Raw genomic sequence first — 14,467 nt, forward strand, 5'->3', positions numbered from 1 at the left:
GAGAGAAGGACACTTCAAGGTGAATTTGATTTCCACTTAGTTTTAACATACACACACACATGTACAAATACATATGTGCTACCCAAGCCAAGCCAGCAAGCACTTGCTTGCTGAGTTACCTCCAAGCAGCCACTGAAATATGTTCATACAGTAACTGACACACACACTAGGTACTTCACTTGTGTGAGTGCAAGCACGTACACAAACACACACACTGTTTTGTCTTATACATATTTATGAATTTTGCTCATAACAGAAGATCACCTTTAAACTTCCCTCTACTCCAAACTGTCTGTTTGTATATGTATATGGCAGTGTGTGTGTGTTTACAGAGTATGCATATTGACTGTGTAGGAGCAGAATGACTCATGCAAAGTTTAACTGAACAGTGCAGAGTCCCACATTTGCTGGACAAAATAACACAACAGCAGCTATTACTGTGAATGTTTGTGTGTGTGTGTGCTGCAACTCTGTCCAGCCAATTAAAGCAATCAAGTCAAGTGCAATTCGCCCACCGTGCTGCATATAGATAAGGCGGGGAGTACAACATGGCGATCAGGACAACTGTGCCAAGCTACTCTGATCCTAGTATGCACTTCACCGCCAACGCCAACCAAAACCACGGCATAAACACTTTACAGCACTTAGCTATGCCACAGTCCGTGCACACGGACACACAGATGCAAACATTGGCTTGACAGAATGACAAATACTGCCTTCCATCCAGAACGAATGAGGTAATGATAAGAGAAAAAAAAGAAATCAACGGCTCATTAGAAAGATAAAAACCTCCCAGAGCCCGGAGGGTGAAAGAGAAGGGGGTGGAAACAAGAAATGAAAAAGAAGATAGGGGAAAAGACTTGAGAGACGACAAATCATAACAGCTGTAACTCAATTCAGGGACCCTGCTAGAGATGGCTTTCTTCATCTCTTTCGCTCTCTCTTCATCTTTTGTCTCTCTCGCTCCCTCTACCCTCATCCTGGCTTCTTAGTAATTTTTTCCCACCAACCAATAAGCCATTATGTGGCAGTAATATGATTGCTAATGGATGCACCGACCTGGGAGGAAGCACACGGCAAGCCATTAGCCCAAATGCTATGCAAAGCTATCACAAGACTTTCAAACTTACTCAGAGTGAGTGTATTAGGATGTGTGTATTTGTTTGGGTGTGAGAACGCTGCACTTTGTGTTCAGGAATAATTGATGCTATGAAGCGCTACAAAACTTTATAAAATCTTTTATCTGTTTTTGATCAGAAAAGGCACACTGTACACTTCGAGCCCACCACCACAGCAGCCAGAGAAAATGAATGACCAGCAAGTTAACTTGCTGAAGCCTCATTAAAGTCAGATATTTACCTGACCATTCTCCCAAAACAGAACTACATGTATAGAGAGTTGTTAAGTTACATTTTTAGGTGAAGGGACCCACACCTGCTTGCAGTCGTGGTCCGTACACCAGTTTTCCTATGTCATCAGAACTATAATAACCTGCATATAAAATACAGACATAGCCACTGTTACATCACTGGTTTGTTTGTACCATTCTGAAATCTCACATTTGTCATTTGGCAGTTGCCATCTTGGTTTGTGGCCCTGACTGAGAACCTTCGAAACGATGCATGCTTATACATTAATTTCTTGAGTACAGATATTACTGGATTCATGCGCATCCACAGGGCATTACTACTGTTGGAAGTACAAGAATGTTATAAACTTCTTTAATAAACATATATTGTTATGATTGGGTCATTCTTGTTGACTGAATAAAGAAATAAAGTTATAAGATTCCGTTTTATAGTTCAGAGTTTTGACATAAACTTGTGGAAAATGTATGTTTATAAATATTTCTGAATGATTTTGTATCTGAATTTTGATGTTGGTCATGTTTCTCCTTATTTGACAAAATGAGCAGCATGATGATAATGTTAGATTCACTGGGTTCAATAAGTAAAAATGTTTACAACATGGCTACTTTACAACCTGCCATATTGAACAGAAATTAAAGCTACTGTAAACATACTATAAAAAACAGTGAGTGAGAGTTAGTTTATTGGGGGAGAGTGTCTGGCACTGATTACACTGTTAGTTTAAATGGCACAGATTATGTCACTAAATTCATTATCACATATGCTGAGAAACTGCTATATCCTGACACTGTTCCTGACAACCACTGGTAAGATATTTTCAAATGAATTATTACACAATCTGATATACTTGTCACTGAGGAGCCCAGTGTTCATACAAATGAAAATCTGTGTGCATATGACTATGCATACAATTATGTTCTCTGAGTAGTTACAAAAGATATAGACTTATGATATAGGATCCCAATTTTGCATTTTGAGACATCAAATCGGCACTGTAGAGACTTCACTGTCCTGGGTCCACAGTCTTCTCCTGCTCTTGGCAAGGGACTGTCATTCCCCTTGAAATACTGAACAGTTCTCATCCAACCTTTTTGGCAGAACTGTGTTAGAGCTTAGATCTGCTTAACAAACCAGGATCAGCACTGTTTTCTGCCCCTACTTGCACTTACACCTCTCTGATGACTTTGTACCAAAATCCATCTACTGAGTAGCAGACCACTGGTCTGTATGTATAAGCTGTCATGACTTTTGACATTTATAACTCCTACCCTTCATAGAGTTTGAATGGGTGCTTTATTAAAAAAAATCCACCTATAGGGAAAAAGAGACCTAAAATGTATTTTTTTCCCCTTTATTTACCTGTGCCAGGTTGTGAACTTTGAGCATTATTTTTTTCTACCACTGACAACTATCGGGGGTGAATGCCATTTCCAGGCTTCAGTTGTCAACCCCGGATGATGCTGTTTGGCAAATATTGTGTTCACAACCAGTTTCTGCTCATCCAGAGTGGACTCAAACATCTAAAACTGTAGTAAGATCGTAAGATATGATGTTATAACTCATGTAAAAGGACAAATACCTCCAAAGCCAAAGGCAGTGCTTGGATAAATAATCTTTGTTACCATTTGCTACTGCATTTATTGTGCTAAGATTGTCTTGGTACATATACACATTTAACTTCTTGTACACAGGAGGCCATATGGGAGAAATCGCAGCACTCATTCTTACATTAAATTTCTCAAATATTAAGATTAACATTTGTACAAATCTGTTTTAATAAAAACTACTAATGGGCTTCATTATCAGTTTTTCATGATTATTTGTGTAAGATGGACACTGTTTTTTACCAGGATTTTAGAGATGAAATGGACTCCAGGGACTCAATACATAATATAATAATTGAAACATTTTAAATGTTCTCAGTCCATAGCGAAATACTAATTAAAATTTAATAAGAATCAATTATAAAATCCAAAACTTACTCAGAACATGCAAATACATTTGCAAGAATTAGAGCTCATAAAAAATCCATTAAAAGAAGATGTTTTCTCTGAACAGAAGGGATATTGTTTCTTAATTTCCACTGTGGTACATTCATCTAGATGAAGGTTTTATTTCAGCAAAACAAAAGCCTAAACACATACAAGCACACATTGTTGGCAGAGTGAATTTTCATGCCTCTTGAAGGTCACAGGTTGCTGATATCCTGTCACACACTCGCAGAGAGAAAGAGGATTTGTTTAATCGTTTGGCCAACTCTGACAGATGGTTGTACTTTTCCAAAAGAGCAGTGAGACTGAAAAAAAGGGCCATCAGTGACCCCCACAGGGGTGTCTTTTTGTGTGTGCTTATGCATGTATGACTGTTACAAAAGCAAATGCTACACAGGCATTGTTTCAGTCCCACTGTAACCCACTGCCAAGCCCTGACAGTAATGGGCTGGCAGAACAGTAAACAGAAGAAGTAGTACTGAACAACAGGCATCAGAATGCCATGAGGACAAAAATCCTCTACACTTCAGTGCCTCTTCGTTTCCCTCTTTCTTACAGTCAAAGGCTCTTCTCCCCACCTCCATTTTTCACCCCCCCCCATTCTTTTTCTTACGTTCTCCTACACTTTTCAAACATCCAAGCTGTCTTCTTCTCTAACCGTGCTGTTTCATAGCTTATTCGTCTCCTTCATATGTCTCTATTTCCCATTTTCAATCAACTATCATAATAAACTTGTCCCAGCAAAGGCGGGCCCACACACGCACTAACCCAAATCCACGCAGCAGTAAACAGCCACACCTTAGATATCAAACACATACTGCTGGGACTAACACTTTGTAACATAAGCAATTAACACACAGTTGAACTGGCCTTGACATGAGCCGAGAGATCAATTACACACACGGGGAGCAAAAGACTGTGCACACACACATTGGCACACACAAGGGTGTAACAAAGATCACAGACACACCCCCACACACATACACACACTGGCGGGCATCCAGACGGAGCCTTGTTGCTTGTGTCTGTAAAGCCCTGAGCACCATATCGACAACTGTAATAACTGTGGCTGGCAGCAGAGAGCAGATTACAGCAGCAATCATAGGCCCCAAACACACACATACACACATTCACACAAATATATATATCTTCTCCTCCTGTTCAAAAACACGTTTCTTTTCATCACCAATACAGCTGCACACATGTCTGGGTCAATCCTGTAACTTGTGAAGTATTAATGTTGTTACAGTGGACTGCAAGCAGTGTATACCAGTAATACTAAAAAAAGCATACGGAAGTTATCCGTATGCTAAAAAAAGAGAGAAGCAGAAAGTTAACTGAGATGACGTCGCATGGAACCCAAACTAGGATTGGAAAAAGTCTTTAAAGAGGCAGTGAGGAAGGGTCTGTAAATCAGCCAGTGTACCAGCCAGTTACAAAGGGTCTAGGACAGCAGCCAAGGCCATCAATGGAAAATAGAAGTGGGCTATATTGTAGTGGAGGGAACAGGATAAGATTGGGGTCAGAATTATATGGTGCACAGAGCAAGGAGAGGAAATACAGAAGATGAGAAAAAATAACTAAAAGAAAACCACATATTTTCAATAAATAAACCTTTTTTATTACCACATTTAGTATGTTGTTCAGTTGTTTATTTACTAACTGCAGTAGTTAAACATTGTTTATAAATGAAATAGGCCGATATCATATAGAGACAAGATGACTTTGAAATACTACAATACCCCCCCCCCCCCCTTTATTTCACTCTCTGCATCATTCCCATCCTTTTTAAATCTTGCCCTTCTCTCTACCACTTCCTATCTCTCTTCATAGGCCCCCGACCAAGGAGAAGCAATTTGCAGCAGCAATCCGTTGCTAATTCTCGCTCAGCGTTCATGAAAAATGTATAGCAGCCTGACTGTAGGGAAATGCAGATTGGCGCAGGGCCCTCAGCAAGAGCCTGGCTCTGCATTAATCGAACATTATTTTATCTATCTATCTATCTATCTATCTATCTACTTATCCAGCTATCTCTCCATCTCTCTATTCATCTATCAAAGAATGCTTTTTCTTGACTCAAACAGATTCTGTCTAAACAAAAGCCATAAATATTCCAGAAGTCACAAGAGCTTTAGCAGCTAACACAACACAAACACTGTTATCTGCAATCTGAACGACTCTGCATGACCATGTGTGTGCCTCAATGCGTTTTTGTGTGTGCCTTTGCCTGTGAGCACAGTGTGCAACCAGCTAAACCTTCTCAAAGATAATAAGAGGAAAAAACTTTATCTTAATCTTTAAAAGGCACGACATGAAGTTTGAATCCAGCTGTGAAATGGGTTGCATGTGTGTGTGTGTGTGTGTGTACACTTCTTAACATGAACTCACAGCCATGTTCGTGGCTGTGTGGGGATGTGTTTAAAGTACACATATCTTTTGAGAGTAGATTAATAACACTACTGTAATGCCATCAGGACGAGTCACAGTGTGGATCATGCATAATAAACCTCCCAAGGAGTTTACATACACATACACACACTTTCCGTCACTATAGCAACACTGGTGATGCTGCTGCCCTCGACTCCAAAGTCAGATGTAATTTCAGCCTCCCAACAGCCAGAGGGAGCCATGGTGATGACAGATCATTCCTCCTCTGATGGCTCCTTCCTCCCGCTATCCTTCTCTTTCTGTTCTGTTACTCTCCTCCTCCCTGACTGTGAATTCAGGCATCCAGGATCTGACTTAAATATAAAATGCAGAAATGTGGGTGAGTGAGGCCCAGGAAGGAGTAAAAAAAGAAAGAGGGGGGTGACAGAGGAAGCTAAGAAAGGGGAGAAGATACAGAGGTAAAGAAGATGGAGATCTTGTCTTTTACTTGTCCTTTCCTACTTTCAGAAAATCTTCCATTTCCAATGTTGAAGCCAAAACAGTGAAAATAAGCTGAAAAAGGTGCTTTGTGTAAGGAAAAAAAAACTATCACTCAGCTTCAAATATTAATTTCAGTCCACATTATCCAGAGGAGGAGAAATTCTTGCAGATTCATATACTGAAATGTCATTTGACAGGAAAAAGTTTCCTCATGAAAACTAGTAATGAATATGAAATAGATGTTTCCAATCTTCAGTTCAGATTGGCTCAATAACATTGGAAACCATTTTAACAGTTAATTTAAATATTAATGTGGCAACAGAAAATCACCATTTATAATGGAGGGCTTAGTGCCAGAAGGGTGTAACAGGCTTTAACAGTGCGAGAAAATGAAATCTATACATCATGTAAGCATTTGAGATCTATTAAGGGTTCTGAGATCTTTATAAAAGGGTGTTTTTATTCAAAGAAAATCAAACACAAATTGAACCCAGGAGTTGTCCAGTCGAGATCTTCACAATTCAAGAAAAGCACAAGATGGTAGACTCAATAAGTAAGTAAGTTCACTTATCATATACATTCAACTTGCCAATATAGCAGTTTCTGCTGTCACACTAAACTGTCTGTGGAACAGGGAGGGCAGTTAGGGAAGTGTTAATATCCCTTCTGCATCCCCCGAAAACTCTAATAAACATAAAATGATGCTTTTCCTGCTGTGAACTCAACAGATTCATGTCAGTATTAACTGACTGCATCTACCCTCTAACAGGCACTGTGTTTATAAAGAATCCTGTTCTTCACTAAAATACAAACCAGTGGTTTGTTTGTGTGCAGCAGTGTTCTCTGTCCTCTGTTGTTCTGAATCTGAGCTAGTCTTCCCAATCCATTAGAAGAAATAAGCTTTGACAAAAGACACGAACCAGAGGAGGGGAAATGATGGGCAAAGGACTGAAAAAAAGGTGCAGGGGAGGAACGATTCTCTCCTTGTAGGGTCAGTCTTTGATTGCCTTCCTCCTCCTCCTTCCCCATCTCCCCCAGTGTCTCTCCTCCTATGTAAGAAAGCTTGGTGAAGAGGCGCCAGTGGAGCCGGATGGGTGTTTTCTTAACCAAGTTCATCCCTCTCCATATCCTTCTCACTCTCAAATCATACAGTACACACTGGGAGTGTACGCATGTGTAAGCATGGGGGTAGGTGCATGTGTAAGAGGAATACTTGGATGCAGTGTTTGCACAAATACACAAAGGTTTTTGCTCTGCTGTGCAGGACTTCAGCCAGCCTGTCAAGGGTGGTTGGGTGTTAACATGGCCTCCTCTGCAGCTGCGGAGCTTCTCACCCTTCTTTCTGTACCACTGCTGCTCAGCCTTGTGTTACCAGTTTGCTCTAACAGCCTACACTGGTCAACATAGTCCCTGATGGGTAAAACAGTGTGCAGCCATCAAATTTTGCCATAAGCTACAACTAAAACCCGGCAATTGATTCTCATGAAGAAAGAAACTCTTTTGGTGTGTCTCTCCTCTGCAAGGGAGGAGTGCAGCTGCTGAGAAGGGCTGGTAGAGATTCAGTGACTGGCTAAAGGACACTTGAGCAATGCTTGACAATGTGGAGATTTGAACTTTAGGCTGTTTAGGCTCACTGTAGATAATTTCAAACAGGATTTGTAGCACGACAGGCTTCCTCAAAGGCATGTATTTAAAGCAACTACCAATGTGGCTACTCTTCTCGAGCCTTTACTGATTTGATTAATAAAGTAGCTACAAGTAACTTGAAACAACTGCTGAGGGAGAACTAAATTTTATTTTGAATCAGATTTTATTTCAGACACCAACACTGTTGAATTCTCTGGGTTAAACTGATTTTGATGGTGTGTAAAGATGAAAGAAATTTCCCCATAGATCAATTCCACTTCTCGCACATCTGTGTTTTCAAGCTGTAGGGGAACAAATGGTAAGCCCTGGCAAAAACACATGTTCCCGCCTCTAGAGGATCAAAAAACTATGTATGTACATAAAACTGTGTGAGCAAACTAAATGATTCATGAGGAGCAAATGAAAACAGGTTGGCATACAAGCTGAAAAATAGCCTGTCTGCATTTTAGATGAAGTCAGAGTCCTCTGACTTGCTGTGTCATGATATCTGGTTCCACAGTGAAACTGGACAGAGCTGAAAACACAGATAATGATTGTGTAGCAGTATATTTATATAGTTCTATGATACAAAAACTCAATATGTTTAAGAAATACTATGAAATCCTGTGAAGCACCTTGAGTAAGTTCTACCAAAACATACAGTGACTCTAAATCAATCACTCCTACACATTTCAGAATGAAAGATTTAAAATGAGTGTGGCCATGACCATCCCTTATACCTCAGAATGTGAAATTGGCTTAAGAGTAACTGTCCTATTCTCAGAGCTGCTATGGCAGCAATGGCAGGGAGCTGCTCTGGCCTTCAGTGCTGGTGTCTGTTCTAAGAATAGGCAGCAGGGTCCAGAGAACAGCTCGTCTCTGCGTCTCTCTGCCTCCCCACATGCCCCCTACATAGTGCTAATGTATATTTTAGGAATTCAACACATAAATACATGTAAAAATATTGAAGTGGGGCATTCGTACAGCAAATTCTCACTGGTTTTCCAGAAAATATGTTGAATAATTTGTATCTACAGTATCTTAATCACTTATAATTTATCAAGACCAAATTCTGATGTACATGTTCTGAGATGCATTTTTCATTCTGCTTTTGCTCTTTCCTCCCCTCCTCTATCACTCTTTTGCTTTACTCTTCATCTCCCTTGTATTTCTTCGCTCTCCTGACTCCCAGTGCCTCCTTTTCTCCTCGCCTCCCCCCTGTGAGCACTAATGTGGAGGCTGAATCTAACCCTGCTGGATGACATTACTCTGTGCTGCCTGCTGGCCCTGTCTGCCTGCCTGGGGACTCTAAAATAAAACACAGCAGTGGGGAGAGCCAGAGTGAGAGCACATACTGTAGCAGCCTGACTGACATGCTCTGATAGAGCACACACACACACATACGTGGTGTGTGAAAACGGCTTGCATGCAGAGGACAGAACGTGCATCAAAGCATGGGCTGAATGGGTGTTTGCGCGCAAAGAGAGCTGTGTGTGTGGTTGCGGTGGGGGGAGAAGGGAGGGGTGCGGGCCTCTCCAGCTGTGCTCTGTCAATCATTCATGACCTCACACTTGGAAAAACAGAGGAGGGCAAGGTGGACAGGAGTGAGGGAAGAGACATAGATTATGTTTCTGAATTTTTCCTTTTGTCTGAAGAAAAATAAGTCAAGGAGGGGCAAATGAGCATTGAAAGACATACAAGAAGGATTTTGTCAGTGTGGGTGTGTATACGTATGTGTGTGTGCGCACTTATACTAGTGTGAATAACACACCACTGCCAGAGCCCCATAGCCTGAATTCAACATCCCTCACCCTGAACAAGTGACAAAAAGATAACCACGTTTCACTTCAGTGCTTCACGCCCTTTCTCTCCCCTGCTCTAGCTGCTTCCTCACCTCACTTTACCTTCCCCACCCCCAGCTCTCACTCTGTCTTTCCACATGGCTGGCCATCCTCTCCCATGTCCCAGAGGATGGGAGGCTGTGCGGCAGCTTGGCAGGCTGTCAGGGGAACGCAGAAGAGCAGTGAACATGTAGTGACTGGAACAGGGTTGGCGGTGGGTTGGAGGAGGAAATGGGGTGGGGGCAGTGGAACTGAAAACCCTGCCTCTTCACCTCATGTGGCATTGTAGGAACCAAGTTGATGTGGCAACTTAAGACTAAAGATGCAAAGGGCTGTGAGTGATGTAGAGAGGAGAAAAAGACTGAACTATAACTCTTCTTTTTTTCCCCACATCACAGCCACACGCAGCTGGAAATAACAAGGCAGCAGACGATGTGGCAGCCGGTGCCAATCATGCAGTCCAGCTCTGACACAATGCCAGCAAGCAACATGTTACCTTTTATTGACCTGCAATTGCACACATCCTGGGGAAATCAGAGTAATTTTCAAAATGGCACCACTCAACCGAGAAAAGCACGATTCCATCAAGTCCCTGTGCAATCTAGGCAGCAATTTCTGATGTATTACATGGGAAAAATGATCCAATAAGATTTTGTCCAAAGTTATGACCTTTGACTGGGAATACAAAATTGTGTATGTAATGATTTCCACATGAAATCAAACCAGAAGTGCTTGCAACAGGTTTACAGTTAGCAGAGCGAAAAATAAGGTTGAACATTTGTCAAGAAGGACTTCATCAATTTTTTCATCCTCTCAAAGGTTGATCTTTGCTCTTGATCAGGGGCCTGATTTGACAATTGTGTGAAACTGGAGAAACACACTTAACAAGACAGGAGCCAATATGAAGAGACTGACAATGTCCCAATTATGTTTAAGGTTGTGAATGTCTCCCTTATAAGACGATTTTTTATATATATCTAAATACAATATGATACGATATGATCTTATCATATTGTGTCTAGATACGATATGATTCAGGTACGGCACATTTTTAAACAGAACAATTCAGTTCAATTAAATGTAATTTGATTAGGTCTGTTGCAGTCCTTACTTAATATTTGTTTATAGTTGATATCATTGTTCATTCCTAATCATAAACAAGCCCTTACTATTAATTTGGCATTGGTTAGCTACTTTCAAATGAGATCAGTGAATCATTAGTATTCAAGCTACTGCTGTACTTAATTGATATTTCAGACATTGGTCAAATTTCTCTTCTTTCCAGATAAAATCCAAATAATTTTAAGATGTTGAATTTAATGGTGTATTAACGGTTTCAGAGCTGGTCAATGGACACGTTAATAAATAATGACAGTGGGCATATATGCCGCATTCATTGTTGGATCTAAGCTGGGCATTCACCAGGCGGGCCGGTTAATGTGCTGTGTAAATGTACAGATTCCACTAAGATCAGTAGCACTGGTGGCACTTCGAGTCTGTGTAGGCTCCACAGCAAAATCATTTTACTGACTTACTGATCACTGATTTTATCGATTTCTAAATGCAGTCTGGGCCATAAACTGGTTTATGGTACATTTTATTTGCTGAAGGAGTCCATGTACTGATGCAGTTCTATTTATTAACTTTAAAATGGAATTTTGATGCATATGGGTTGAATCAAATATTAGTTTAAACTGGCACACCAGAGAGACTGCTGGTGTGAAGAAAGGAAGCCAATGACAAAATAAACTGCATGAACAAAAATCTATTCAAGAAAAACACCATTCACTCATCAGTACTGAGATAAAGTGCTTACTTTGTCTTAATGTAATCTAAATGAATTAAAATTGATTAAAAAAATATGATGGAATGCAAGGCATTCTGTATCTCCAGCACATTACATTTTAAAAGATGGCAAGGGGCACTGTGACTTGCATTTATGATACGATACTAAAGCACTTCTGCCTTTGGTCTCTCTTCAAAAATCCCGCCACATCACACAGCAGACTCATCCCCAAACAACAACATGACACTTTGCCGACCCGCTCTCCCCTGCTCCTGACAGAGAGAGAGAGGGTGAAAAAAAGATGACAGCGGCTTTAGATCTGACATCAAACGCCAGCAAGAGTTTGAGAAAGAGAGAGGGGGAGGAAAAAAAAAACGGTTACATCTCTACTGTGACAGCTTGCTGGAAAAGGCTGGCAAATGCCGCGCAATTTCTCTATTCTTCTCTCTATCCCCTTCTATCTATCCATCTCTCTGTCTCTCTCATCAAAACTTGTAGCCGATTAGGATCTCAGCGAGCCCCACGCTTTGGATGGGATGTGAAAACACACGGAGAACCCAAGGGGTAAAACGCCAGGATTAAAGTGGTGAGGGAACATGGGGTGATAGTGGTGCTGGTTCAAATAGATCGGCCCCCGCGACTACAGTGGCTCTTTGCCTTGTCTTGTTCCCTCACTACGGATTCACACACTGATACATCAAGGCCATTTCTCATTATAGCATCAGGAGGGGAAAGAGCTTTCATGATGCTACTTTAGAGAGAAAGAAGGGGGAGAGGGAAGAATGGGTAAAGAGTCTGGGAGAATCAAAATGAAAGAAAAAGGAGAAATGCCAAGATAAAAAAGATGCCATACTATTAGGATGTTATGAGGGAAAAGACAGGAAAGGGCATGTGACTGCCAACATGTGTGCGCATGACAAAGACGAGGAATAGGAATCCTATGACAAATGACAGATAATTCCACATTGACTTCACAGAGAGAAAAGTCAACCACCAGTGTGTCTCAAGCAGAACACACAGACTTTAAAAGCACCAGAATGTGGAGAATATTATGGCTGAAATGGAGCTTGCACACTTAATTTAGCTTTTCTTGGGACTGTTCCAAAGTATCTGGTAAATTAAACGCACCTCAAGCACTGCCAATATTTGCGACCATTTGTAAATGTCTATTTATTCTTTTCTTGAAAGTGCTGAGAAGCTGTTAGGAGAGAAATGATGGAGCAAAAAGTGATTAGTTGAGCCAAAAAAAAGCTAGAGCAACCTTCATACTGTAGATCAGTCTGGTCACACCATCTCTTCTCAATTACTCCTCCAGTCAAGCTGCTTAACGATTTTCAGCTCAACCAAACTCCAAGAGGCTGCGCGTGAGGGTTTGTATGTGTGTAGAAGGAAAGTCTGTGTTTCTACATATGCTTCTCTATGCATGTGGGTGTATCTGTGAGTGAATGTATGGTGCTTAGACCACGGGATGATACATGTGGCCTTTCTGCCTTCGGCATGGAAATCAGTCAAAACACAGGCATAAGCTCTGGAATGAGCAGTCAAATCCCATGAGATGTCAGACAAAGAAGAGGGTCACAGGGTGAGCAGAGGAATCTGATTGGACAAAACGGCTTAAAGCTGAACACTGAACAGTCAGATGGAACTATGTTACATAGAGTGTTGGAAGAACAGACTGTGTATCTGTGGTCTTAGACTGTATCTGTTTGTGTATCTGTTGTGATTTAGTTACTCTTGGACACATAAAAAGCATTTTAGCCAGTCTGTGATAATGAATGTTTCCATTATGCATTGGGCTGAACAAATTAATCATTCATCATGTTTTGTGCTTCTTAGATGATGACTCACCGGCAAACTGGAAGGGCGGTCATGGGAGACGCCATCCTCGTTGTTGGTTTTCCCAGAATTCCCTGGAGCAGGACCTCTGATGCTGTAGCTCTCTTGCTGGGTCTCCTAACAAGATAGTCACAGGAAAAAAAAAACATATGAGAGGGAGATACAAGCATGCTTGCAGTCATTTTTGTTTATATGCAGTTTGATTTGGGTTCAGATGTATGTTTGCTGGAAGAAGACTCAAAACAAAACAATAAAAAAAGAAATTCAATTTTGTTTATCTGCCATTTTTTTACGCAAATGCACAAAAGTGGAACACTGTGTCTTTCTTGCTTTGTATACATACATTATATTGCCAATATCTTAGAAAACTAAAAGGCAGTGACAGTGAAATATAATCATGTCCCAGCCTAAATGATTCAGCAACTTTGGTTTTCGGATTTTCGGTCAGTTTTTAGTTTTTTTGGTTTTCTTAAGTTTCACCTACAAGGATTTTTTCCAACATAAATATCCTTCCTAGTTGCATGCTTTGGCTCACCTGGGATTCTTCAAATGTTCTCCTAACATCTATTATGTGGAAACCTTTGGACAACATTTGTAGAACATTCCCACATGACTGTATGAACATTTCCATTGTAATTTGGAAAAACTTATGACACTTTTACAGTTAGGTTCTCTAAAAAGTTAGGTCATTTTCATGTTGCCATCACAGTGTGCACACTCAGGCTGCTTGTCCAATCTCTAAACCTGTCAACTTCTGTGCAACATTCGAGGAATATTTGCTTGTTGTTACGTGAAGAACTTCATGCAAAGAATGCAATGCAACTCTAAGAGAACATTAGAGTTTTTAGTTCCCCTAATGTTTAGGCCAGGTTTTTTTGTTACATAACCTTATGCGAATGCTCTCTCAATGGTAGGTAATGTCTCTCATCAATCTAACTTTGGGAGAACCACAGGCTAGCAGTGGTTGAATATTCTATGCTTGCTGGGTATGATGGCTGATGAATAGCAAAAAGTTTTTGGATTAACTTCAAAACATCTATGGACAGGTGAAGTACAAAAATGTTATGCTTCAGAGCTGTAAAATACCACATTTACTGAAGCTCTCTTATACAATTTTGGATTCTTATTTGGAAATTAACGTGTTTATAT

The 14,467-nt window shown here is 40.6% G+C and overlaps 1 protein-coding gene across 4 annotated transcripts in view; it reads right to left on the reverse strand.

The window, feature by feature from the left end:
* Positions 1 to 14,467, reverse strand: part of LOC140269880 (AT-rich interactive domain-containing protein 1B-like) — a 166,003-nt gene that overhangs the window by 95,505 nt on the left and 56,031 nt on the right. For all 4 annotated transcript variants that reach the window (XM_072364891.1, XM_072364892.1, XM_072364890.1 and 1 more), the window contains exon 4: positions 13,331 to 13,435. In XM_072364891.1, the coding sequence (XP_072220992.1) occupies positions 13,331 to 13,435 (105 nt within the window). The remainder of the gene's footprint in view (positions 1 to 13,330; positions 13,436 to 14,467) is intronic.

The sequence above is a fragment of the Leuresthes tenuis genome, unplaced genomic scaffold (assembly GCF_036924035.1).
Source record: "Leuresthes tenuis unplaced genomic scaffold, fLeuTen1.0.hap1 SCAF_15, whole genome shotgun sequence".
Taxonomy (NCBI): domain Eukaryota; kingdom Metazoa; phylum Chordata; class Actinopteri; order Atheriniformes; family Atherinopsidae; genus Leuresthes; species Leuresthes tenuis.